The sequence below is a fragment of the Mustela lutreola genome, chromosome 3 (genome assembly GCF_030435805.1).
Source record: "Mustela lutreola isolate mMusLut2 chromosome 3, mMusLut2.pri, whole genome shotgun sequence".
Classification (NCBI taxonomy): domain Eukaryota; kingdom Metazoa; phylum Chordata; class Mammalia; order Carnivora; family Mustelidae; genus Mustela; species Mustela lutreola.
In genome coordinates this window covers 37,487,279-37,515,191 of record NC_081292.1, presented here as the reverse complement: position 1 = coordinate 37,515,191, position 27,913 = coordinate 37,487,279, and the positions used below count along the sequence as shown (strand labels likewise).

The 27,913-nt window shown below is 36.3% G+C and overlaps 1 protein-coding gene across 7 annotated transcripts in view; it reads left to right on the top strand.

Moving 5' to 3' along the window:
* The window catches only part of VPS13B (vacuolar protein sorting 13 homolog B), a 792,142-nt gene that overhangs the window by 480,481 nt on the left and 283,748 nt on the right, over nt 1-27,913 (top strand). For all 7 annotated transcript variants that reach the window (XM_059165934.1, XM_059165936.1, XM_059165932.1 and 4 more), the window contains 3 exons: nt 4,696-4,899; nt 21,419-21,545; nt 22,969-23,112. In XM_059165934.1, coding sequence (XP_059021917.1) covers nt 4,696-4,899; nt 21,419-21,545; nt 22,969-23,112 — 475 coding nt within the window. The remainder of the gene's footprint in view (nt 1-4,695; nt 4,900-21,418; nt 21,546-22,968; nt 23,113-27,913) is intronic.

Here is a 27,913-nt window from a genome sequence, read left to right as displayed (position 1 = left end):
TGTGGGCCACCCCTCCACCCCCAAAGTCTGGGCCTGGTGCTGTTCTCGGACGCTTTCTGATGGAAGGGCCTGTCTGACTTGAAGCCTCACTAGTCTGTGACTTTACTTCCTTCCATACATCTCTCCACGCCAACAGTTCAGAACATTTTCAGGTTTTCTGGACCCTTAAACCTCTTGTTTCCTCTGTCTGAGATAATTTTTTTTTAATTTTTTCATTATATGGAATGAAGTTTGGCGGTTTTGAACTCCCTTAAGCACTGCTTCCTCTTTCCTGGGTCCCTTAGATCTGGGTCCCGTTTTTGTACTTCCAGTTGCATTCTATACCTAACCTTTTATAGCATTAACTCTTTTTGCTATTCCCTGTAAATCCCCAATGAGACTGTAAGCTGTATTAGGGCAGGGACCACAGAGGGATCTAGCATCCCTAGGGCCTGTCACAGGGCCTGGCATGCAATGTTCACTAAATACTCTCTGAATGAGGGAATGCAAATTTGCTTAGTGGCCTTTGAGATAGGAAGATAGAGTTGACAGTCTTAAGTAAGGAATGGAATAGGGAAGTACACGGTTGCTTTTCACTAGTTCTTACATGACCAGCAGGTTTAACTGTCAGGATATAGTTTTAAAGTAGTCATTTTTACATAAAAAAAGAACTTATGAAAGGAGAAAGTAGCATTATATGCGGTGGAAGAAATGAGAGGGCAGCCTTTATATTCATCCCATGGTGAAAGGTTAAGAATTATCTTTGGGGACAGTGAGAAATTAGATAAGAGATTTTTTTTCCCACAATAAGTTGTAAAATCTTTGTTACTAGAAATCTTACTAATATCCTCTTATCTGTTTAGTCTCTGCAGCATCATAGTTGTGGGGGTTTTTTAATTGCAAATTTAGTTTCTTAGGCTTTCTGTCTTTAGCTCTTTTTTTTTTTCTCTTGACTACTGGAGGTTTATCTATTTTAGGCTTTGTTGATCCTTCCCTGTCTTTTTTATTTCATTGATTTCTGTTCTTATTTCCTTCTCTCTATTTTTTTTATTTTTATTTTTAAAAATTTTTTTTAGTTTATTCTACCTTTTGATGTGTAGCCCATTACTTGGGAGCTTTACCAACATCCCCCACCCAGCAGAGTTGTACGTAGTTACAACTGCTGGACTATGGTGACACATCATAATCATGCAGACTCCATGGTTTCCATGAGGATTCACTCTTGGCATTACACGTTGTGTAGATTTGGACAGATAAATAACATATGACACATATCCATAATTACAGTAACATACAGAGTATTTTCACTGCCCTACACTGAGCACCTTTTCATTTCCCTGTTGGCCATTTGTATGTCTTTGGAAAAATGTTTATTTCAGATCCTTTCCCCATTTTAAAATTGATTGTGTATTTGCTACTAAGTTGTAGGAGTTCCTTGTATATTTGGGATAGAACTCCTTACCAGATATAGGGTTTGCAAAATTTTCTATTTCAGAGGTTGTCTTTTCATCTTGTTGATACTTTTCTTTGATGAGCAGAAGCTTTTTAATTTGATGTACTCCCACTTATTCATTTTTGCTTTTGTTGCCTTTTGCTTTTGGGGTCAAAACCAAGAAATCATTGCCAAAACTGATGCCAAGGAGCTTATCCCCTATGTTTTCTTCTGAGAGTTTTGTCATTTTAAGTCTTGCCTAACCTCCTGCATAACTGTAGTACAATTTCAAAACCAGGAAGTTGACAATCAGTATAGTCCACAGCTGTATTCAGATTCAGCAGTTCTCTGGATTCTCCTTGTGTTTAGGTGTGTATAGTTCTGTGAAGTTTTATCACATGTAGATTCTTGTAACCACTATTGCAATCAAGATCCTGAACTGCTCTATCACCAAGAGGCTCCCCAGGAGGGCTGTTTTTAATTCACACTTTGACCACGTATGTAGCCCTCTGTGACCCCAGCTTTATATGTAGGGTCTGCAATTAAGTTGATTCATCATCTTGGGTGGGCCTTGAGCTTTATCTCCCATGCAGTTATCAGAGCAAAAAATCAGTGTCTGCAGGATTCAGCAGAAAACCTAAGAGCAAAAGCTGGCTTTGGCAGGTGCTTATTTATTAGTTTTCCTGGTTTCGCCTTGGGAGGGGTTGGCGGGGTTGGCGGGGTCAGCGGGGCGGTGGGGGATACTTTGAAGTTTCTGTTCTCTGGTGCCACCTCTAAGATGTGTTTAAAAAGGTAACTTTAAATTTTTGTCAAGCATTCTAGATAAGAGAAATACAGCTCAATTTAAGACTAAGAAAAAAATGTAGGATATTTCTAGTCTACATGAAAAACTCTGATATGAAACTCAGTGTTTTGTGGTTTTAATCTTGTGATTATACAACATCCATGCACCAAGGGAAATAGACTGATGTTAATGCTGGGCTGAGTTACTTTGTCTTTTAATATAGCACTGACTGTATTTCTTAACATACTTTTTCTTCAAGGATTCTTAAAGTATTTTAGTTCACCTTAAAAATATGTTTAGGGAATTTATTTAAAGTGCAGAAAGCATTGGCTAGTTTAAAATAAGGAAATGTAACTTTTGTATGGGGATTAATAATCTAAGAAATAGGCTATACCACTAACTGCCCAAGATGTTTACTGTATATCTGAATTCATGTGCATCTGAATCAAAAAGTTTGCTGTTTAAAAACTGTTTTCTTACTGCTATGTACATATAGGTTCTCCATTTGAGATTTGTCAAGATTTGTGTCTGTTCAAATCAGTGAACTGAAACAGCATTTACTGATAGCTTGATAGGAGAGTTAGTTCTTGACTTCAAGAAATGTATGATATATTGGGAAAAACTGACATGTCATTGTGATGTTATTGTGCTTTTAGTATAGAGAAACCCCAGGAGCACAGATTTGAGAGAGATGAGTTTGGAGAAAGGTTGGTTGGGAAAGGCTTCATAGAAAGTGAAGTCTGAGGTGGGCCCTTAAGCAGAATTATACCGATACTAAGGTAAAACGAGAACATTGTACCAAAATGGGGCTATTCTAAATGTTATGCCCTCCCATCTCTATCATCATGCTTTCTTTTTTCTTTACTTTCATCAGGACAAATTGAAAAGGTTCATATCCCATTTTATGGGCTGTATTTCTAATGTAATTATTTGCTTCAAGTAAAATTTTAGGCTATTTTTCTTTGCATCCCCGTTCCTAGATTGCAATTCTTGTTAAGTTAGAAAAGAGAAGGAAAACAACAACAAGTTGAGCTCTTAACTTTAGAAATGAGAATTCATCCCATTTCCTTCTCTGGCTTCTGCTATGGTTTCTAGACTGACGCCTATTTGTTTCCCTGTTCTCTGTTATAACTCTCTCTGATTTCACCCTACCTGAACTACCTGCTCATTCAGCTCCAGTTCTTTCCCAGCCCCTTTCTTCACTTGAATTCATTAGCTTCAGCCCGTACCTTGTCTGGCGCAGTAGAACCTCGCCTGGCCCAACAGATGCTGTCTCCATTCCTCAGCAGTTGGCCTAGACCCCTGCCATCTTGAGTCGCTGCAGTTACCCACCTTCCATCAGTATTTGACCAGCCTTCGGGGACATGGTCTGACCCACACTGCTTAACTTAGCCACCGCACAGTCTTAATTGGAGTTTCTGTAGTTTTCAGAAGAAGACCCATTCTTCCTTCTCCCCACCCACCCCCATCAATTAATTTCTTTAGTGTTCAGTTGATGTAATTAGTTTAATTGTATTTTTTTCAAATAGCTGCAGTTGTAGGTTTTTTTAGTACTTGTACTAGTGAAGTTATTTTTAGTCTCTATATCACTGTGTTCATTGAAACTTTCATAGGGACCTAATATTATTTTCCTTTTGATGACTCACTTTAAAACATTTGTGAACCAACAAAACTAAATTTTCCCAAACTCATGCAAATATGTTTATCTAGCCTCCAAACCCTGAACGCAGTTCTTTTCTTCCTACCATATTTCTTTGCTATTTTCATTCTAAAACCCTCACAAAAAATGTAATAATTTACTTCCTCTAATTTAGGTTTATGCCACTGATGATTTTATTTCTTTGTTTAGCATTGGGTCCAGTAAAGTCAAAGTTTCAACTCTGTATGGGCCAATAATCCTCACTGTGTGTTTCCATATGGAAACAGTGTAGTCTTCTCAACAGTTCAGTCTGTGTGGCAACTGGGTTGTCAAGTTGCTTAGGTTAGGGCAAGGGTTAGGGAAGTGCAGTAGATTGACAAATTTCTATTCTCTTTCCTCAGGAGACATGAAAGGCCTTAAGAAGGTAGATGATTAGCCTTGGAAAGAAGACTGAGTTTTGAGTTAGAAAGCCTGGGTCTAAGTTGTGGTTTTGTCACAAACTACCTCAAACTACCTCAGTACCTTTCAACCTCTCTGAATTATTTTCTCTTTAGTAAAAATGGTGATAAAAATAGAGCCTCCCCAGTAGCTCAAGAACCGAAATCATGGATGTGAAAGTACTTAGAAAACAGTACATTGCTGAGAACAATGTAAAAAATCATTATAGGGTAGATTACTGTAAGTTTAGGGTACATTTTCAAGTCATCCTACTGGTTACTTCCTAAAACCTGCCTTGGAGATTTGATTAACTCAGTGAGTCCATCAGTAATCCAAAGGAAGAAAAAATGGTAATGATATTATGTTAGTGAACAAAATAAACAGAATAATTTATGTGTTTACATTTTTTCATCGCCTTTACAGGAGAGCTTTGAACTTGGGAATTCTTCGAGACCCTGGATCAGAAATTGAAGACAGACAATACCAAATAGACCTGCAGTCCATCAATATTGGTACTGCACAGTGGGATCAACTAAAACCAGAGAAGGAAAGTGGCACAGGAGGGGTGCTAACCGAGAGTGAAAGAAATTCTCAAAACCCAGCCCTTGAGTGGAATATGGCCAGCAGGTAGGAAATTATTAAGAAACATTCTACACTTTCTACTGTTTCATTGCCAGAAGAACGGTTGGTGCTGCAGTCTTCAGCATGCCCAACCTAAGTTTTGGGGTACCACTTCTGCATTAATGATTTTGCTTGGAAATCATCTGGTTCTACCAACTGTTACACTGGACTTATTACAAATTTAAGGTTATGTCAGCTTTTTTTTTTTTTTTTTTTTTTTAAAGCTTGCTATTTGATGAAGGGTTACACTTCAGACTAAGGATACATTCACATTTTCCCTTGAAATTCACTGTATTCAAGGTCATATTATTTTTTCTAAGTTTCTCCTTTCTGTTTATGATGATAAGAAGAGAAAAGTAACAAAAGCTCTGGGTTGCTTTTATTTTTTTAGCCCACTTTAACTTGAAGCACCTATGTTTATAGGGAACATTTTTAAAGGAATTCGTCCCGAACGAGAGCAATAAGATTTGTAGAGCTATTGCCCTCTCACCCAGGCTGCTCATGATTTCTCATCAGAGTTAGATAGAACTGTTTGCTAGAACAAAGATACTAGGCATTGAAAATACTTTTTTTTTTTTTAAATTTTTTATTTTTTATAAACATATATTTTTATCCCCAGGGGTACAGGTCTGTGAATCACCAGGTTTACACACTTCACAGCACTCACCAAATCACATACCCTCCCCAATGTCCATAATCCCACCCCCTTCTCCCAAACCCCCTCCCCCCGGCAACCCTCAGTTTGTTTTGTGAGATTAAGAGTCACTTATGGTTTGTCTCCCTCCCAATCCCATCTTGTTTCATTTATTCTTCTTCTACCCACTTAAGCCTCCATGTTGCATCACCACTTCCTCATATCAGGGAGATCATATGATAGTTGTCTTTCTCTGCTTGACTTATTTCGCTAAGCATGATACGCTCTAGTTCCATCCATGTTGTCGCAAATGGCAAGATTTCATTTCTTTTGATGGCTGCATAGTATTCCATTGTGTATATATACCACATCTTCTTGATCCATTCATCTGTTGATGGACATCTAGGTTCTTTCCATAGTTTGGCTATTGTGGACATTGCTGCTATAAACATTCGGGTGCATGTGCCCCTTTGGATCACTACATTTGTATCTTTAGGGTAAATACCCAATAGTGCAATTGCTGGGTCATAGGGCAGTTCTATTTTCAACATTTTGAGGAACCTCCATGCTGTTTTCCAGAGTGGCTGCACCAGCTTGCATTCCCACCAACAGTGTAGGAGGGTTCCCCTTTCTCCGCATCCTTGCCAGCATGTGTCATTTCCTGACTTGTTGATTTTAGCCATTCTGACTGGTGTGAGGTGATATCTCATTGTGGTTTTGATTTGTATTTCCCTGATGCCGAGTGATATGGAGCACTTTTTCATGTGTCTGTTGGCCATCTGGATGTCTTCTTTGCAGAAATGTCTGTTCATGTCCTCTGCCCATTTCTTGATTGGATTATTTGTTCTTTGGGTGTTGAGTTTGCTAAGTTCTTTATAGATTCTGGACACTAGTCCTTTATCTGATATGTCGTTTGCAAATATCTTCTCCCATTCTGTCAGTTGTCTTTTGATTTTGTTAACTGTTTCCTTTGCTGTGCAAAAGCTTTTGATCTTGATGAAATCCCAGTAGTTCATTTTTTCCCTTGCTTCCCTTGCCTTTTGCGTTGTTCCTAGGAAGATGTTGCTGCGGCAGAGGTCCAAGAGGTTGCTGCCCGTGTTCTCCTCAAGGATTTTGATGGATTCCTTTCGTACATTGAGGTCCTTCATCCATTTTGAGTCTATTTTTGTGTGTGGTGTAAGGAAATGGTCCAATTTCATTTTTCTGCATGTGGCTGTCCAATTTTCCCAGCACCATTTATTGAAAAGGCTGTCTTTTTTCCATTGGACATTCTTTCCTGCTTTGTCGAAGATTAGTTGACCATAGATTTGAGGGTCTATTTCTGGGCTCTCTATTCTGTTCCATTGATCTATGTGTCTGTTTTTGTGCCAGTACCATGCTGTCTTGATGATGACAGCTTTGTAATAGAGCCTGAAGTCCGGAATTGTGATGCCACCAACGTTGGCTTTCTTTTTCAATATCCCTTTGGCTATTCGAGGTCTTTTCTGGTTCCATATAAATTTTAGCATTATTTGTTCCATTTCTTTGAAAAAGATGGATGGTACTTTGATAGGAATTGCATTAAATGTGTAGATTGCTTTAGGTAGCATAGACATTTTCACAATATTTATTCTTCCAATCCAGGAGCATGGAACATTTTTCCATTTCTTTGTGTCTTCCTCAATTTCTTTCATGAGTACTTTATAGTTTTCTGAGTATAGATTCTGTGTCTCTTTGGTTAGGCTTATTCCTAGGTATCTTATGGTTTTGGATGCAATTGTAAATGGGATTGACTCCTTAATATCTCTTTCTTCTGTCTTGCTGTTGGTGTAGAGAAATGCAACTGATTTCTGTGCATTGATTTTATATCCTGACACTTTACTGAATTCCTGTATAAGTTCTAGCAGTTTTGGAGTGGAGTCTTTTGGGTTTTCCACATATAGTATCATATCATCTGCGAAGAGTGATAATTTGACTTCTTCTTTGCCGATTTGGATGCCTTTAATTTCCTTTTGTTGTCTGATTGCTGAGGCTAGGACCTCTAGTACGATGTTGAATAGCAGTGGTGATAATGGACATCCCTGCCGTGTTCCTGACCTTAGCGGAAAAGCTTTCAGTTTTTCTCCATTGAGAATGATATTTGCGGTGGGTTTTTCATAGATGGCTTTGATGATATTGAGGTATGTGCCCTCTATCCCTACACTTTGAAGAGTTTTGATCAGGAAGGGATGTTGTACTTTGTCAAATGCTTTTTCAGCATCTATTGAGAGTATCATATGGTTCTTGTTCTTTCTTTTATTGATGTGTTGTATCACATTGACTGATTTGCGGATGTTGAACCAACCTTGCAGCCCTGGAATAAATCCCACTTGGTCGTGGTGAATAATCTTTTTAATGTACTGTTGAATCCTATTGGCTAGTATTTTGTTGAGTATTTTCGCATCTGTATTCATCAAGGATATCGGTCTGTAGCTCTCTTTTTTGGTGGGATCCTTGTCTGGTTTTGGGATCAAGGTGATGCTGGCCTCATAAAATGAGTTTGGAAGTTTTCCTTCCATTTCTATTTTTTGGAACAGTTTCAGGAGAATAGGAATTAGTTCTTCTTTAAATGTTTGGTAGAATTCCCCCGGGAAGCCGTCTGGCCCTGGGCTTTTGTTTGTTTGGAGATTTTTAATGACTGTTTTAATCTCCTTACTGGTTATGTGTCTGTTCAGGCTTTCTATTTCTTCCTGGTTCAGTGGTGGTAGTTTATATGTTTCTAGGAATGCATCCTGCCCCCAACGTGGGAGCAGCCAACTATATAAACCAATTAATAACAAAATCAAAGAAACACATCAACAATAATACAATAATAGTAGGGGACTTTAACACTCCCCTCACTGAAATGGACAGGTCATCCAAGCAAAAGATCAGCAAGGAAATAAAGGCCTTAAACGACACACTGGACCAGATGGACATCACAGATATATTCAGAATATTTCATCCCCAAGCAACAGAATACACATTCTTCTCTAGTGCACATGGAACATTCTCTAGAATAGATCACATCCTCGGTCCTAAATCAGGACTCAACCGGTATCAAAAGATTGGGATCATTCCCTGCATATTTTCAGACCACAATGCTCTAAAGCTAGAACTCAACCACAAAAGGAAGTTTGGAAAGAACCCAAATACATGGAGACTAAACAGTATCCTTCTAAAGAATGAATGGGTCAACCGGGAAATTAAAGAAGTATTGAAAAAAATCATGGAAACAAATGATAATGAAAATACACCGGTTCAAAATCTGTGGGACACAACAAAGGCAGTCCTGAGAGGAAAATATATAGCGGTACAAGCCTTTCTCAAGAAACAAGAAAGGTCTCAGGTACACAACCTAACCCTACACCTAAAGGAGCTAGAGAAAGAACAAGAAAGAAACCCTAAGCCCAGCAGGAGAAGAGAAATCATAAAGATCAGAGCAGAAATCAATGAAATAGAAACCAAAAAAACAATAGAACAAATCAACGAAACTAGGAGCTGGTTCTTTGAAAGAATTAATAAAATTGATAAACCCCTGGCCCGACTTATCAAAAAGAAAAGAGAAAGGACCCAAATAAATAAAATCATGAATGAAAGAGGAGAGATCACAACTAACACCAAAGAAATACAAACTATTATAAGAACATACTATGAGCAACTCTACGGCAATAAATTTGACAATCTGGAAAATACTTTTATAGGGGCGCCTGGGTGGCTCAGTTGGTTAAGCAACTACCTTCAGCTCAGGTCATGATCCTGGAGTCCTGCGATCTAGTCCTGCATCAGGCTCCCTGCTTGGCAGGGAGTCTGCTTCTCCCGCTGACCTCTCTCTTTTCATGCTCTCTCTCTCCCTCTCAAATAAATAAATAAAATCTTAAAAAAAATTTTTTTTGCATATTGTAAACCTGGAGGTCTTTATGATTTTAAAAATTGTTAGCTATTTTCTCATTTTTTTAAATATATTTTTGCTTATAAAATTTACTAACATCTGTTGCTTATAACATACCATGCTGATTTATTTGATTGAATTTCTTTGAAACATTGTTTATATATAGACTTTGTTGAATCCTTTTGCAATGCTGATTGCTTTGGGGTTCTGTCCTTTTACCACCAAAAGTGTATTTATCTATGTCTTGACATTAATAATAGCAACAACTTTAATAATGGATTATATAATACTTATCACTTTACTGAACTTATTTAAATTAATTTTTGTAGTAATGATATTAGATGAGAACTATTTTCCCTAATTCTACTTGAGGAAACTGAGGCCTAACCAAGATAAATAATGTGCCTAAAACCAAATCCCAAGTAGTAGTCTGTGCTCTATATGAGCTTCTTCTTCTAGAGCTACCCTCATTCTTTTCTGATTTCCCTGTGGCTCTGTTCATAATGAGCTTTTTTCAGCTTCCTGAAAATAAGGTTTGTCACTTGCTATTACACCTTGATACATGATCCCTGCCTGGAGAGTTCCCCCCTCCTCTCTTTCTCTTGCCTAACTCCCATCATTCATCAAGCCTCAGGAAGCCTCATATTTTCCAGGAAGTCTTTGCCTAAGCCTACACAAGAGCAGGTTAATACCTCTTTGGTGTGCTCTTAACATATCATTTGAATATTTAATTCTAATTATCTCTATACTTTGTCTTGATCCTGAAGACAGATCTTCGCCATCCTTGTCCATTGATTTATCCCTAGTACAGAGCACTTTCATAGTGTGAAACGTATTGTCAGCAGGGGACCTGGGTGGCTCAGTCAGTTAAGCATCCAACTCTTGGTTTCAGCTCAGGTCCTGATCTTTAGGTGGTGGGATCAAACCCTGTGTCGGCCTCCGTGCTCAGCAGGGAGTCTGCTGGAGGTTCTCTCTCTCCCTCTCCCCCTCTACTCTCTTTCTCTCAGATAAAAAATATAAATATATTATTACAGCCTTTCATTGATAAGTGATTGAACATGTTCCTGAATAGGGGTGCAAATTTGAGTGAAAAATTTCCCACATTTCAGGAGAGGAATGCAGGCAACACTTCCAGCAGCTGGTCCTGCATGGAGGATCTGGTGCACACCTTACATGCACTACACAGTTGGGCCCTATTTTCCTAGGAAACTTTATGACTATCTAGCCTTAACTTATCTGTCCTATTTATTCCTTTAATTCATTGAAATAAAGTTTGTGTTTCTGTGTGTTTTAATAACAGAGTTTGAAATTCACATTACACAAAATTAACCATTTGAAGTGGACAATTCACTGGTGTTTTGTACATTCACAATATTGTGTAACTACCACCCCTATCTATAACCACCATCTCTGTCTCATTCTAAAATATTTTCTATAGCCTAAAGTAAAATTCCTTACCCATTAAGTACTTTCTTTTACATCATTCCCTTCTCTCCATGGTGACTGGCAAATTGCAATCTGCTCTCTATTTCCATGGGTTTATCTATTCTAGATATTTCATATGAAAGGAATCATACAATAGGTGTTCTTTTGTGTCTGCCTTATTCACTTAACACAATGTTTTGGAGGTTTTTCCACATTGAGGCATGTGTTGATACTTCCTTTTTTTTTTTTTTTTTAAGATTTTATTTATTTCTTTGTCAGAGAGAGAGAGAGCACAAGCAGGGGGAGCAGTAGGCACAGGGAGAAGCAGACTCCCCACTGAACAGGGAGCCCGATGTGGGACTCGATCCCAGGACCCTGGGATCATGACCTGAGCCGAAGGCAGGCACTTAAGCAACTGAGCCACCCGGGTGTCCCATCAATACTTCATTCTTAGTTACTGTTAGATAATATTCCACTGTAAGTAAATAATACCACAGTTTGTTTATCTGTTCGTCTGCTGATGGACCTTTGAGCTGTTTCTGCTTCTTAGCCATTATGAATAATATTGCTGTGGATATTTATGTACAAGTTTCAGTACCTGTTTCAGTACCTGTTTTCAGGTATTAGGAATATATATCTAAGAATGGAATTTTATGGTCATATGGTAATTCTGTATTTAACTTTTGAGAAGCTGCCAAACTCTTTTTCACAGCAACTGAACCAAATTTCATTCCCACCAGCAATGCTCAAGGGTTCCAATCCCACCACATTCTTATCAACATTACTTTTCTTTTCTTTTTTTTTTTTTAAACTATAACCATCCTATTGGGTATGGTTTGAATTTGCATTTCCATAATGATTAATGATGTTGAGCCCTTCATGTGCTTTTTGGCCATTTGTATATCTTCTTTGGAAAAAATGTTTACTCAAGCCATTTGTCCATTTTTAAATTGAGTTGTTTTTTTGTTGATGATTTGTAAGAGTTCTTTATTCTAAATGCTATAGCCTTATCTGATATATAATTTATAAATGATCTCTTCTTGATAATGATCTTTGCACAGGTTTTTATAATTGATCTAAGAATCCATTGCTAGATCCAAGGTCATGAAGATTCATCCCTATGTTTTAATTTTTTTTATTTGCATATAGTTGACACACAATGTTGTACTAGTTTCAGATGTACAACATAGTAATTCAGCTTTTCTGTATGCTATGCTGTGCTCACCAGAAATGTAATTACTATCTATCACCATACAGTGCTGTTAAAATATCCCTACATTACCTATGCTGTGCCTTTAATTGCTTTTGTTTCCCTTGCCTTAGGAGACCTATCTAGAAAAATGCTTCTGTGGCCAATATTGGAGATACTATTACCTGTATTCTCTTCTAAGATTTTTATTGTATTAGGTCTCACATTTAGGTCTTTTTTTTTTTTTAAGATTTTATTTATTTATTTGACAGACAGAGATCACAAGTAGGTAGAGAGGTGGGCAGAGAGAGAAGGGGAAGCAGGCTCCCCGCTGAGCAGAGAGCCCAATACGGGGCTCGATCCCAGGACCCTGGGGTCATGACCTGAGCCGAAGGCAGAGGCTTTAACCCACTGAGCCACCCAGGCGCCCCTCACATTTAGGTCTTTAATCCATTTTGAGTTTATTTTTGTATATAATGTCAGAAGGTAGTCCAGTGTCATTCTTCTGTTGTTCAGTTGTCTCTTTACCATTTATTGAAGAGAGTACCTTTTCCCCACTGTATATTCTTGCCACCTTTGTCATCGATTGATTGACCATATAAGCATGGGTTTATTTTTGGACTCTCTATTCTGCTCCATTAATCTGCTTGTCTGTTTTGTGCTGATAGTACGTACAGCTTTGTAGTGTATTTTGAAATCTGGAATTGTGAACCCTCTAGCTTTGTTCTTTTTTCTTAAGATTGCTTTGACTACTGAGGGTTTTTTGTGGTGCCATACAAATTTTATTATTATTTGTCCTAGTTGTGTGAAAAATCCCTTGGAACTTTCATAGGATTGCATTGAATCTGTATATTGCTTTGGGTAGTGTGGACATTTTAACAATATTAGTTCTTCCAATCCATGAGCCTGGACTATCTTTTCATTTTTTTATATCTTTAGTTTCTTTAATCAATGTTTGATAGTTTACAGAGTATAGATCTTCAAACTCTTTGGTTAAATTTATTCCTAGGTATTTTCTTTTTAGTGACTTGTGTCTATGTTTTCTTCTGAGAATTTTATGGGTTTAGTTCTTATAGATTGTGGGTCCATTTTGCGTGTTTGTGTGTATGTGTGTGTATGGTATGAGGTAAAAGTCTAATTTCCTTCTTCTGCATATGGATATACAATTGTCCCAGTGCCATTTGTCCCAGCATAGAGACTGTTCATTTCACCATTGAGTGACCTTGGCATGCATATCAAAAATTAAGATTTGAACATCAGTTATATGCCCTAGAATGTCTTTTACACAAAGAAAAAAAAAAGAAATAATTTCTGATATGTTCCTGTCCCTTACAGAGCTCAGCATCCAATCAAAGAATTAATAGTTAATTACCTATTAGAGTACAGGGAGTAAAGTGCTGTGGTAAACGTAAGTAAGGGATGTTTAGGATTACAGAAGAGCCACATCAAAATCAGGATGAACACCTTCCATGTACATAGGACATCACAGGCTAATAAATATGACAGACACATTACACAAGAAATCTAAAATTGACATAGGTACAAAATGGAAAATTTCAAGAAAGAAATGAATGATTCACTCTGTGAGTGGGTTTTCAGGGAATGTCTCACAGAGTATTCAACTTCTGAATTTGTTTCCAAGGAGTCTGAGTGTCAGGAGAAGTGAGGGGCATTTTGAACTAAGAAAGCAGTAGATCCAAAGGGTAGGAGTACGAAAATGTGGCATGTTTTACTCACTTCTGAACAGCCAGTACTTAATATTATGCTTGGCACATAATAGCTACTTAATAAAGAGCTGAGTGAATTAATGAAAGATTGAATGATACACGACTAAGAATAACCAGTAGGTCAAGTAGCGGAATGTTTCTGAGAGATCCTGATTCAAATGAAGACAAGAGATTTTAGATCTGATATGGCCTAGTAGTGCCGATTAATCTTGCTAGAAATATAAGCAGAATCTTAACATGATCCTATTTTTGCTTTTCAGTAGGGATTACAGGTAAAATTCAAAAGATACTCCATGAAGAATAATTTGCTCCCTCTCTTGACCAATTTTAAATAATAGCCTTTATAATGGTTTTCATTCATTCCTGCTGCACCCATTACTTAGCTTTTGTCTTTAATCAAAACATGTTTCTGTGTTGGGGGAGAAGGGAGTTTCTATATGTTGGGGGAGAAGGGAGTAGGGAAGTTAAGCATAAAAATGATCACATTTTAAAATTTGTAGATCTTTTCCTTCTAAAACCTCAATTTTGCAGTTGAGAGAATACATTAGGATTCAGTCAGGGCAGCAGAACCACTGTAAGTGTTCTAGCCTACAGGGTTTATTTTAGGAATATGGCCTTGCTAAATTGTGGGAGAAGCTGTGAAGTAAGGATCTAAAGGGGACTGTGGATCAGAGACATGTCACAGGCCACGCCAGCCACTGGAGGGAACACCAGAGTTTCGGAGTGAAGTCCTTGGGAGGCTGTCGCCTCTGTGGAGGGGGTAAGCCTGCATAGTCAGCAGGGTCAGTGATCTGGAAAAACAGCTGGTCACAGAACCGAGAAGAGGGAAAGCAAGCTGGAATCTGCCGGCACCACTGAGTCGGAATTTCACTCTTTTAAAAGCATGACTTTGAAGAAATATTGGCCATCATTTAGTTCCCTCATACCTCTAGATCTCATGCAATTTTCTCTCTCAACTCTGGACCATTCTTAGCAAACTGTTACAAAACAAAACCATTATAAGAAACCAAGTTTCAGGAGGTTCCATGCCTTGTGTAGTGTCACTTAAAAGTAGAGCTAAGTATAGAAAGAACCCTGATTTCCTCTCATTCAACTCCTTTTTTATACTTGGTGTTCTGATGCCTTTCACTTAGACTAAAATTCATTGTTAGTGAATCGCTTTTGGTTTCTTTTTCTCTTAGCAGCCATTTTTACTATGTCTAAGCGTATTTTATAGCCTGAGGAAATGAAGTACTGAGAACTAAAATAAACTGTACTAGTGTCCACGATATGCAGGTTACACACCTCATCACTGTTGCCCTTTTACATGGTGATTGGCGCTTGTATGTATGTGAGGGTAAGGAGGCTGTGGTTTTTCTTCCGTACATATTAGTTAAGGGTGTCCTTGGCAAACTGAATAGGTGGCATATAGATATAAGAACAGATCTGTCTTGGCCAGTCTTCTTCTTTGTTTCTTAGCACAGTTACTGACAGTAGGTACTCAAAAAATCAGAAAATATTTAAATAGAATATAATCATCACAGTAGTGTATCATAAAATTTTAAAACCCTCTATAATGTCAATTAATTTGTACTTCTTACAGTCCCTAACATCATACTTGTTAAATGGATGGTTGAATTGATAGATCAATAGATCGATAAATAGAAAGATAATAATGCCCTGATTGATCCAAAGCCTTAAATAGCTAGGTTGCCTTCCTTCAACATTTTGTTTTTAAGTGAAGGATCCAAACAAGTTTATGTCAACATTTACTTAAAAGTATATGTACAAGACATAACTTCTACATATTATGCAGTATTATTCTGTGAGCACTGCACTTGGAACATTAATACATATTGTTAAAGCTTTAAAAATGAAATAAAATAACATAAATCCCCTGTCTGTTTTTCCCTTTGTAGATTCCTGTTGTTATTCTCAGTTTCTAATGTCCTTTTCTGTGAGAAACATTTAGCAGTCCTCTGACTTCTCCCTCCTCCATGAAATTTTATTTTGAAGTTTTTCCTTGAAAATAGAGCTATCAAGTAGAATTAGATGCAGGCGTTCCAGACTATAGATATAAACAACTGGAAACTATGACCAGAGCTGTTAACAATTGAATATCTCTGTAAAATTGAATTAGGTTGATATTTCAATATAGCTATACCCTTAAGACCTTCTTTTAGAGACTGAAATGAATATAATACTTGTGATCTCCATCACAAATATATTAACCTTAGTTTTGATTTGTTTGTTTGGGATAGTTTTTGTTTATTTCTCCTTGTTTTGTTTAGAGAATGAGAATATTTTAACATTATTGCATTTTGCCAAAATAAATTTGTACTAGCATTTTATTTGAATATACCTTTAAAATTATCTTCATTTCAGGTTGTAGTTCTTGTAGCATTATTCACAGATATTTTGTGTCTTCACAAGGTAATCGGGTCCCCTACTGGAGGTTTCCACACATGCCTGTTTTTTCCTTATCATTTTTCTTATCCTACCTTATGATTCTTTTTAGTTATTTTTTTATGCTAAACTGAGCTGCACACATTCATCTTAGCAGCACCTAGCAGAGGGCCTGGCTCAACGGTGGACACTCAGTCCATGTTCTCAAAATTTCACACAGTGATAAATGTAATGAGAGTAATGGGGCAATATAATGGGATAAGGGTCCCTGGGAAATGTGTGTATATATATATATATATATATATATATATATATATATATACATATTTTATTCCTTTTTTATTGCTGAGTACTATTCCATGATATGGATGTACTCTGATGTGGGTTTTTTTTTTTTTTATGTTATCTTAGTCACCATACAGCACATTATTAGTTTTTGATGTAGCATTCCATGATTCCTGAGAAATTTCTTTACATTAGGCCTAGTCTAATACCTGAGGGCAAGAATGACCCATTTGCAAGAAGTACCCATGCAAATACTCCTGGAGTGCTTGTGTCGAGAGTGTTCTGGCAGAGCAGAGATCTTTGAGTAGAAATCAGTTTTACACACATAAGACTATGGCTGGCTGGGAGGAAAAGAATAATAAGGAAAGTTTAGGGTAGGGAAGGGACTAAATTATGAATGGCCTTATAGGTCAAAGAGAGTTTGGATTTTATTTTAACTGCATTAGATTTCTGGATAGTGTTTCATTTGGAGAAAAAAAAAACCAAAACACCAAAATAGGTTTAAACTCTTAATTATATATTTGATTTTTAAATTATAAACAATTCATATTATCTTCAGGAACCTTCTATCTAGGTAGCTGGCTGGCTTAGTTACGTGTGTGACTCTTGATCTTGGGTTTGCGGTTGAGCCCCACATTGGGTATAGAGATTGCTTAAACAAATAAACTTTATAAATAAATATTCTTTATCTAAAACTAAGAAGAATCTCTACAAATAAGTACAGTTAATAAAATTATAACAGCTTTCCAAATAGTAGACTGTTAATAATAAGTGGCTGTGAATATTACTGTTTTTTATATTGAGAAATAACCACTGCAAGGGGTTTACCAGAACATGACTTAAATAAGTATTCTCTGGTCACGTATCTTCTATCTGAAGCTCGGCTGTAAAGCCATACCAAGAAAGTCTTCCTGTTCAATAGAAACTGTTAGATGCACACACAGACCATCTAGCACTTTTTATTCTTTTTAGTGGAATATTTTGGAAACCTTAGTACCGTTTTTCCTGTTTATATATGGTCTTTTATAATACGCAATTTTTGAAATAGGATTCTTAAACTGCTTTAATATTTCCCATAGTGTCATTCCAAAATGTATGGAAGATGGGCAGAAGAACTGAGCATTATTTTGCTGAGCCCAGGAAAAATGACCACAGCCTTCCTAAAGATGTATTTTCATGAGTATGGGTGGCACATACCTATGCCTTCTTGCATACTAACAATTTCAGAGAACAATACTTTTCCTTATTTACCATCTGCTATTCTCAGAGATTAACTGAATAGTTTTTGTTAACATATATGATTACTTTCCTATTACTTGTTTAGCACTTTTTTTTTAAAGATTTTATTTATTTATTTGACAGAGAGATCACAAGTAGGCAGAGAGGCAGGCAGAGAGAGAGGAAGAAGCAGGCTCCCCGCTGAGCAGAGAGCCCGATGTGGGGCTCGATCCCAGGACCCTGGATCATGACCTGAGCCGAAGGCAGCGGCTTTAACCCACTGAGCCACCCAGGCGCCCCTGTTTAGCACTTTTTGATTGTCAATTTTTTTTAATATAATTTTTTATTTTTTACAAACATATATTTTTATCCCCAGGGGTACTCGAATGTTTATAGCAGCAATGTCCACAATAGCCAAACTATAGAAAGAACCTAGATGTCTATCAACAGATGAATGGATCAAGAAGATGTGGTATATATACACAATGGAATACTATGCAGCCATCAAAAGAAATGAAATCTTGCCATTTGCGACAACGTGGATGGAACTAGAGCGTATTATGCTTAGCGAAATAAGTCAAGCGGAGATTGTCAATTTTTTTTATCCTCACACAGGGTTTTATAAATTTCTGTGGGTTTAAGATTCATTTTTTAAAATTTTTATTTATTTATTTGTCAGAAACAGAGAGAGCACAAGCAGGGGGAGCGGGAAAGGGAGAAACAGGCTTCCTCTGAGCAAGGTGCCTAATGCGGGACTGGATCCTAGGACTCTGGGACCAGAGCCTGAGCCAAAGGCAAACGTTTAACTGACTGAACCACCCAGGTGTCCCAATTTCTGTGTGTTTAATCCTCTATGTTAGCTGACAGGTACAAATAACTGTTCCATTTCCGTGTTTCTGTGGACAATGTAGAAATACATTAAGTCACTTTCCTGGTATACCAGAGAAATATTTTTCCACAACTCTCCTAATGTCCTATATCTTAGCATACTATACATCATCTGTTCTCTCTAGCTGGTTTTACTATCTTTCATTCATCATAGGTGATCAGCTCTTTGACCAAGAGATACCTGATTGTGAATTTTATTGTATTTATCTGAACTGGCACTCATTACACTCTGGGCTCTTACATTTCATCAGTTTTGGAGAATTCTCAGCCATTAACTCTCTGATACTGTTCCTTTTCCTTACTTTCTATTCTCTCTTTTTGGAATACAAATTAAATATGTTGGACCTGCCCCTCCATGTCTCTTAACTTTTCTTTTAAACTTTCCATTTTAAAATTTACTTTAGCACATTCCTGGAATTTTCTCAAATGTATATTCTAGTTTGTTATTGATATTTTTTCTTGAGCTGTATCTAAAATGCAGTTTACCCATGTATTATGTATTTTATTTTAGTGAGTCTGTTTTTCATTTCTGGAAAAATTTAAAATTTTAAGCCCTATCTCTTATCTAGTAAAACATGGTGATTTTTTTTGAGTATTTATTTCTTTGAAGTATTTCAATCTATAAAAACCTTTAATGATTTAAAAAACATACATGATTACCTCAAAGACTTACAAGAAATAACACAAAAGAAAATGTTATGTACTGGAAAATTATAATTTTAGAGGACTATTGACTTAAATTAAAAAAAAAAATTTTATTTCTAAGGTCATAGGTCTTTCATATGTTGTATTACTGATTTAATTCATCACATAATGGGGAAAAATATGATATGTATAAATACTCTTTTTTTTTTCTCCCATTGGGTGTTTTCGTTAATATTTGCTCTTATTTGGTTTCCTGCTGTCTTTTCCATTTTAAGGTATTTTTAATACATCATATATTTTAACATTCCCCTGTGAGAGCACATCAGATGTTACATGTTTCTCACATTGACCATTTTATGGAACTTGAGCTATTAAGCTATAATTATGGTGTCTCTCAGGATCATAACCTTTCCTCTGTATTCACAAATTTTAATACTTCTTCCTGTTACCCTCCATTCACCAGATCTCTTAATTCTTTAAAATTGACTTTCTTGAAATCCAATACTTATGTGTCACAGAACCAGATGATCCAATTTGCTTTTTTGGCAGACACCATGTAAAACTTTGCCCGTTGTAAATTTGAACAAAAGATACTAGCACTTTCTACTTTCTGCTTTCTAGACTACTCTGGTAGAAAAGGATATAGAAAGACTTGAGTTCATCTGGACTTTTTCATGAGATAATTTATGCCAGTTCTCTCATCTCAATTTATCACTATATAAGTGAATAGTAGGGACATATTCATAAGGAATAGTTGATGGTTCCAAGAAACTTTGGAGGTACAGATTGCTAGTAAAATATAGAAATATATTATTTCATAAAATGAAAACTTAGAATATGGATAGGGAAACTTGAAGAACTGTACTAGCACAAGCTTTAGTTTCTCAACAGTGTTTTCCAGTTTCATCTTCTACCATGTATGCAATACTTCCTTTATTTAGCAATTTTGAATGTAAAGTAGAAATATTGTGCTAAGTAAGTGATCAAAGATGAGAATGTATAAGGAAAAATTAAAATAGAGACCAAATGCTATTCTGTTGCCAGGTCCAACAATGGAAACTTTGTTCCCATTAGGTGGCCTTTGCATAGCCCTTGATCCTCATTTCCTTGTAGGTAATATGGGGCTAGTAATGAATTTTACTTCGCATACATGGTTGTTGTGAAGAATCATTCAATATCAAAGTCACAAAAGTTATTCATGAACCATATGTGCAGTAATAATCCATGAGCTGAAATGGTTCTTAGAGCTTAAAAAAGGAGGTCATTTAGAGATTAAGAGGAGATACTTATGAACCTAATGGGTTCAGAAGATGGCAATTGTCAACTAGGTCAGAAATAGGAAATTAAAAATCGTCCTAAAATAGGTTATTATTGGTAATAAAAGATTAAACTATTTATAAGAACAAAAGGAATTAAAAACCAAGTAATTTGTTGAAGGGATGTGAATAATATGAAATTAAGTACATCTGGATTTCTCAGTAGTTTTATGCTATCTTTTATTAATCTGAAGTTACAAATTGAAGTATGAAACTATGACTATAAAATGTACAAATAAACACTCTCATAATAATAATATAATTTTGTCATACTTGTTTATAGTGAAGACTTACACAAATTTTTTTTATTTTTTTTATTTCTTTATTAACATATAATGTATTATTAGCCCCAGGGGTTCAGGTCTGTGAATCGCCAGGTTTACACACTTCACAGCACTCACCATAGCACATACCCTCCCCAATGTCCATAACCCCACCACCCTCTCCCTCCCCTCCTCCCCCTGGAAACCCTGTTTGTCAGTTTGTTTTGTGAGATGAAGAGTCTCTTATGGTTTGTCTCCCTCCTTATCCCATCTTGTTTCATTTATTCTTTTCCTACCCCCAAACCCCCGACATTGCATCTCCCCTTCCTCATATCAGGGAGATCATATGATAGTTATCTTTCTCTGATTGCCTTATTTTGCTAAGAATAATGCCCTCTGGTTTCATCCACTTCGTCGCAAATGGCAAGATTTCATTTCTTTTGATGGCTGCATAGTATTCCATTGTATAGATATACCACATCTTCTTTATCCATTCATCTGTTGATGGACATCTAGATTCTTTCCATAGTTTGGCTGTTGTGGACATTGCCGCTATAAACATTCGGGTGCACATGCCCCTTTGAAAGGACTTATATAAATTTAATGAAAAGAATCCTTGAAAAAAATGAAATCACTAATAATTTTTTGCTTTATCTCTTAGCATACGGCGACATCAAGAAAGAAGAGCAATTCTGACTCCCATTTTAACAGATTTTTCTGTCCGAATTACTGGAGCACCTGCTATCATTTTCACCAAAATAATTTCTCCAGAAAATATGCACACTGAGGTGAGAACTTAATTTAGGTTTCATTTTAGCCTATATAATGGAATAGCTTCTCTTTGTATATTAGGGATATTTTTTAGCTTTATGCACAGGATGTCAAATTGCTTATTATTAATGTTATTATTGTAACCAAAGATTAATGAATACTTTTTAATACTTATTGCCTTTCATGTAGTTATTTAATCCTCATAACAATCGATTGACTTCTTCTCTCTATTATTTTTTAAAAATTTTTTATTTTTTATAAACATATATTTTTATCCCCAGGGGTTCTTTTTATTATTTTTTTTAAAGATTTATTTATTTTAGAGAGGGAAAGAGCACACGTGTATGCAAGAGGAATAAAATAAGGATTCTAATTATAATAAGTAAATACAGGGAACTTGTTGTGGGGAGAAGGTTATTTAACCCAAAAAGCAAAAGGAATATTCATTTCCAACATACTATTCTTTATAGCTGTGTTAAAATCTATCCTAAGCTGTGTAGTTTGCATTGGGACCCATCGTAAGACTTCTTAAATCCATTCCCTTCGATGACACTAGTAAGAAGAAGGTTCTTTGGACATTTTCAAGCATTTGAACATTGTCCACATTCTCTTCCTGACAGGAGGCAGAACTTCTGCTTATTAAGTGAAACTTGGGGTCTGGTATTTTTCTTCTTTTTTCCCTCCCTGAATGGTTTTCCAGTGATGAATGTTGAAGTAACTCAAGTTACGCAGAACAGCATCAGTTAAACGTGGACTTCTACATGATGCAGCCAAGATTTTAGCAGCTCAAAGAAGAAGTGAAATTAATTAGTCTAGTTATCTTTGGCTTCAGCATTATTTTGTTATAAATCATTTGGAGTGTATACTTTGGAGAATACTCAAACAATACCACTTGTGATTGTCATTCCTTGCCTACAATTGGCCTGTTTACATCTATCTGCCCAACAAGATTATAATCTCCTCAAGAGCAGGTTGCCATTCAAAGCTAACCTTCCTCTTTGTGCTATCCCTAGCAGCTGAGTATACTGCATGTTACTTAGGAGATGCTCAGTAAATATTTGTTAGTTTGAATGAATGAACAGGATTATGCTAAAGAATTACATCATCACTTACATATGGGAATGATGTTAGTAGTTTGAGGTATAAAAGCCAAATGTATATGAAATGTTAAAAAAAAATTGTGTTTGTGTTGTTAGTTTGTTTCCCTGCAACCAGTGCATGGCCCAGCACACAGCAGAACCTCATAAATGTTTATTAAATTAATCCATTAAACTACGTGGAGTGGCTGTGCTCTCCATTTCTGCTATTCTCATTAACATATGAACTTGAGTCCCGGGAGAATTCATCAACATGGTAAAGGTCAAATAAGTAAGAATGATAAATTATCATCTAATGGCTATCATGTATCTTTATCTGTATTCAACTTTTTTTTTCCTTCAGGAGATTTTAGTGTGTGGCCATTCCTTGGAAGTGAATATAACCACAAACCTGGACTTCTTCCTAAGTGTGGCTCAAGTTCAACTCTTACATCAGTTAATAGTAGCAAATATGATTGGACTGGAACCATCAAGCAAGGCCACAGAGGTAACTATTACCTGATTTTGATTAGTCTTACTGCATCTCTCCCAACTTTACATTCATAATAGGAAAACTATAATTAAATACTTTCTGCTAATTATCCTGTATTTAATTTTATTCAAAATATGGTCATAAATTACTTTTAGACTGGTGTTCTTTATTTTTGAAATTTGTTTGGTCTCTTTTCCTGTCATGGACCTTTGCAAAATTGCTGTGGCCTAGCCTCAGAAAAGCCTCTTAAAAATATGGTTTTAGTATTCTGCTTCAGTTTTTTAAAGTACAACGTAAGAAACCTGGTATAGCTTTCACTTACTCAGATACATTACCGGGCTAGGGCCTCTTTTGGAAGTGACCTTTGTGATAGTGCTATGGGAATATCTTCAATAAATAACTTCCAAAGCATTTGATTCCCATGCTCAGTGAAGAATGGACACAATCATAAAAGTTGAATGCCTGCCTAGAATTTTAATTTTGATCTGGTGTTCATTGGAAGCCTACATTGAAACCACAAAGCATGTCAGTATGAAACAAAGAAAACTGCTTATTAGATGCTTTTCAAGATATGTTTTCTTTGCTTTTTGTTTCCATACTTCTATAATGCTATCTGTACTTAGAATATATCTCGTATAAAAACTCAAGTGAAGAAGCCATTCATCTGTGAAAAAGACTTTGGTTTTATTTTTGTCAAGAGTTATACAGAAGACTGAGTTCTATTTATTAAGAAAGAAAGAAAGAGGCGTTCTTTGAGAGTTCCTAGATGCTAGGCAGTGTGCCAGGCATTTTCATGTAAATTAACTCAGTGTACCTTTGAGTGTGTTATCACAACCACTTTCTGAGGTTCATATGGGCATCATTATCATTTTACATATTAGGGTCTTGGGGCTCAGAGATGGTAAGTGACCTGCCTGAAATCATTCATACATAGCTAAAAAATGGTGGAAGTGAAATTTTAATATTTAAGTCCTTCAAGTCAGTGCTGTTTCCATGCTATCACGGTGTGTGGATTATAACTATTCCATTAATCTGTCTTCTTTATTTAAAAAAATATTTTAAAATGATAAAGCTTTTAACTTTTATAAATGATTCTCTGACAGACCATCTTTTACCACCCATGATTTCTGTTTGCTCAGTATCTCTTTTTTTTTCTCTTTTGTTTTCTTTTGTTTTGTGCGGGGAAGAGTGACAGGGGAGAGGGAAAAAGAGAGGGAGAATTTTAAGGAGGCTTCATGTCCAGGATGGAACCCAGTGTGGGGCTGGGTCTCATAACCCTGAGATCATGACGGGAGCTGAAGTCAAAAGATGCTTAACCAGCAAGCCATTCAGGCACCCTTTGCTCAGTATCTTTTTTAGAAGGGCTATAAAGCTATGTCCTCTCTAAAATATCAGCATTTTTCTAATATACGTTAGATAATCCATAAGGATGTAATTATATGACCTGAAAGTACATAGAGCACAATATATTTCCCCATGGCATTTTCAATGGGGTTCTTGAAGCAAATTGGGTTGGAAACAATATTTTACGTTCCTATATAATTTGGGCCAAGTTTATGAATCAGTGAAACAAATTCATCAGTGAAATCGAATTCATAGATTTCTGATGTATTTTAGGAATTTATACAACTTAGCAAATTTGTTGTTAAGTCTTTATCTACCTACTTTTGGCAATTAGGAGTAAAGCTACTATGAACATTCATCTGCAGACTTTTGTGGGGACATAACTTTTCAGCTCCGTTGGCAGATAAAAAGGAGTGTGATTGCTGGATCATATGATCAGAATATGTTTAGTTTTATAAGAAACCGCTAAACTGTCTTCCAAAGTAGCTTGTACCATTTTGCATTCCCACCAGCCCTGAAGGAGGGAGTTCCTGTTGCTCCACAACTTTAACTAATGTATGGTGTTTTCAGTGGTCTGTACCTTGGACATTCTTTTAAGTGTGTACTGGTATCTTTTATTGTTTTAATATGCATCTCCCTGATGATATATGAAGTGGAACATCTTTTCCTATGCATATGCTTATTTTCCATCTACATAGCTGCTTTGGTGAGGTATCCATAAAATTCTTTGCCTTATTTTTTAATTGGGTTGTTTTCTTACTGTTGAGTTTTAAGAGTTTCTTTGTATATTTTGGATAACATCCTTTATCAGATGTGTCTTTTGCAAATAGTTTCTCCTAGTCTATGGTTTGTTTTCTAATTCCCTTGATACTATCTGTCACAGAGCAGAAGTTTTTAATTTTAATTGTCTCTTTCATGGATCATGTCTTTGGTGTTGTATCTAAAAAGGCATCACCATACCCAAGAAACTAGGTTTTCTCTCATGTTCTCTTCTAAGAGTTTTATAGTGTATGTTTTACATTTACGTTTATGATCCATTTTGAGTTCATTTTTCTGACAGGGTTAGATCTATATGTAATTTTTTTTTTTTTTTTTTTGGCTTGTAAACGTCTGGTTGTTCCAGTACCATTTGTTGAAGAGACTGTCTCTGTTCCATTGCATTGCTTTTGCTCCTTTGTCAAAGATCATTTGACTGTATTCACGAGGATCTATTTCTGGCCTCTCTCTTGTGTTCCATTGACCTATTTGTCCATTCTTTCACAAGTCCACACTATCTCGATTACTGTAGCTTTATAGTAAGTCTTAAGGTATGGCAGTGTTAGTCCTCCATTTTTGTTCTTCTCCATTATTATATAAGCTAGGCTGGTTCTTTTGACTCTGAAAACTTTAGAATCAGTTTGCTAATAGCCATTAAATAACTTTCTTGAATTTTGAATGGGATATATTGAATCTATGGATCAAGTTGAGAAATGACATCTTGACAATTTTGAATCTTCTTTTTTTTTAAAGTTTTATAGTATTTCTTTTTTTTTTTTTTAAGATTTTATTTATTTATTTGACAGACAGAGATGACAAGTAGGCAAAAAGGCAGGCAGAGAGAGGGAGGAGGAAGCAGGCTCCCCGCTGAGCAGAGAGCCCGATGCGGGCTCGATCCCAGGACCCTGAGATCATGACCCGAGCCAAAGGCAGAGGCTTTAACCCACTGAGCCACCCAGGTGCCCCAATTTTGAATCTTCTTATCCATGAACATGGAATATCTCTCCACTTACTTAGTTCTTTGATTTTATTTGTCAGAGTTTCCTTATATAAAGCTTGTATGTATTTTGTTGGATTTTACCTAAGTATTTCATTTTTTGGTGCTAATATAAATGCTGTTGTGCTTTTAATTTCAAATTCAACTTGTTCATTGTTAGTATATAGAAATGTAATGTAATTGACTATTGCACTTTAACCTTATATCCTGCAACCTTGCTATAATCACAGTTTTCATGTTGATTCATTCAGATTTTCTACTTGGACAGTCCTGCCATCTGTAAACAGAAACAGTTCTTCTGTCCCAATCTATAATAATTTTATTTTCTTTCCTTGCCTTATTTTACTAGCAAGGACTTCCAGTACGTAGAAAAATAGTGGTGAGAAAGAACATCCTTGCCTTCTATCTGATCTTAGTGGGAAAGTTTCAGGTTTCTCACTGCAGGTTTTTTGTAGATAATGTTTATCAAGTTGAGGACATTTCTGTCTGTTCCTAGTTTAGTGAGAGCTTTCATCATGAATGGGTTTGGATTTTGTCAGATGCTTTTTATGTATCCATTCATATGATCATGTGACTTTTTTTTTCATTTTAAGTTTGTTGTTGTGATGGATTACATTAATTGAGTTTTTTGTTTGTTTGTTTGCTTTTTAAATTTATTTGACAGAGAGAAATCACAAGTAGACGGAGAGGCAGGCAGAGAGAGAGAGAGGGAAGCAGGCTCCTTGCTGAGCAGAGAGCCCAATGCGGGACTCCATCCCAGGACCCTGAGAGCATGACCTGAGCCGAAGGCAGTGGCTTAACCCAGGCGCCCCACATTAATTGAGTTTTAATTGTTAAACAAGACTTGCAATACTTGGGATAAAGGCCACTTAGTGTAATATGTAATTCTTTTTATACACTGTTAGATTATATTTGCTGGTATTTTGTTGAAGATTTCTGGTTTTTTGTTCATGAGAGATATCAGTCTGTAGTTTCTTTTTCTTAAAATGTCTTTTTCTGTTTTTTTTTTTTAAAGATTTTATTTATTTATTTGACAGAGAGAGATCACAGTAGGAGAGAGGAAGGGAAGAGATCACAGAGAGAGGAAGGGAAGCAGGCCCCCTGCTGAGCAGAGAGCCCGATGTGGGACTCGATCCCAGGACCCTGAGATCATGACCTGAGCCGAAGGCAGCGGCTTAACCCACTGAGCCACCCAGGCGCCCTCTGGTTTTGTTATTAAGGCAATGCTGGCCCCGTAGATTAAGTTAGGAAATACTTCTCCTGCTTCTGTCCTCTGAAATAGATTATAGAAAATTGGTATAATTTCTTCCTTAAAAGGTGCTAGAAATCATCAGTGAACCCATCTAGGCCCGATGCTTTCTTTTTTGGAAAGTTATTAATTAATCCTTCAGTCTCTTTAATAGATAAAGGTTTATATCTATTTGTGGTTAACTCTTTATCTACCTACTTTCGGCAATTAGATCCTCTGTTTCTTCTTGTGTGAGATCCTCTGTTTCCTCTTGTGTCAGTTTTATCTGATTGTTTTTCAAGAAATTGGTGCATTTTCTTGAAATGGTTATCAAATGTATGGGCCTGGAATTGTTTATAATATCCCTTTATTATCCTTTTAATTTCCATAGGCTCTGTAGTGATGTCCCCTCTTTCAGGTCTGATATTAGTCATTTGATTCCTTTCTCCTTTTTTTAGTTAGCCTATTTAAAGGCTTTTACTGATTTTTGC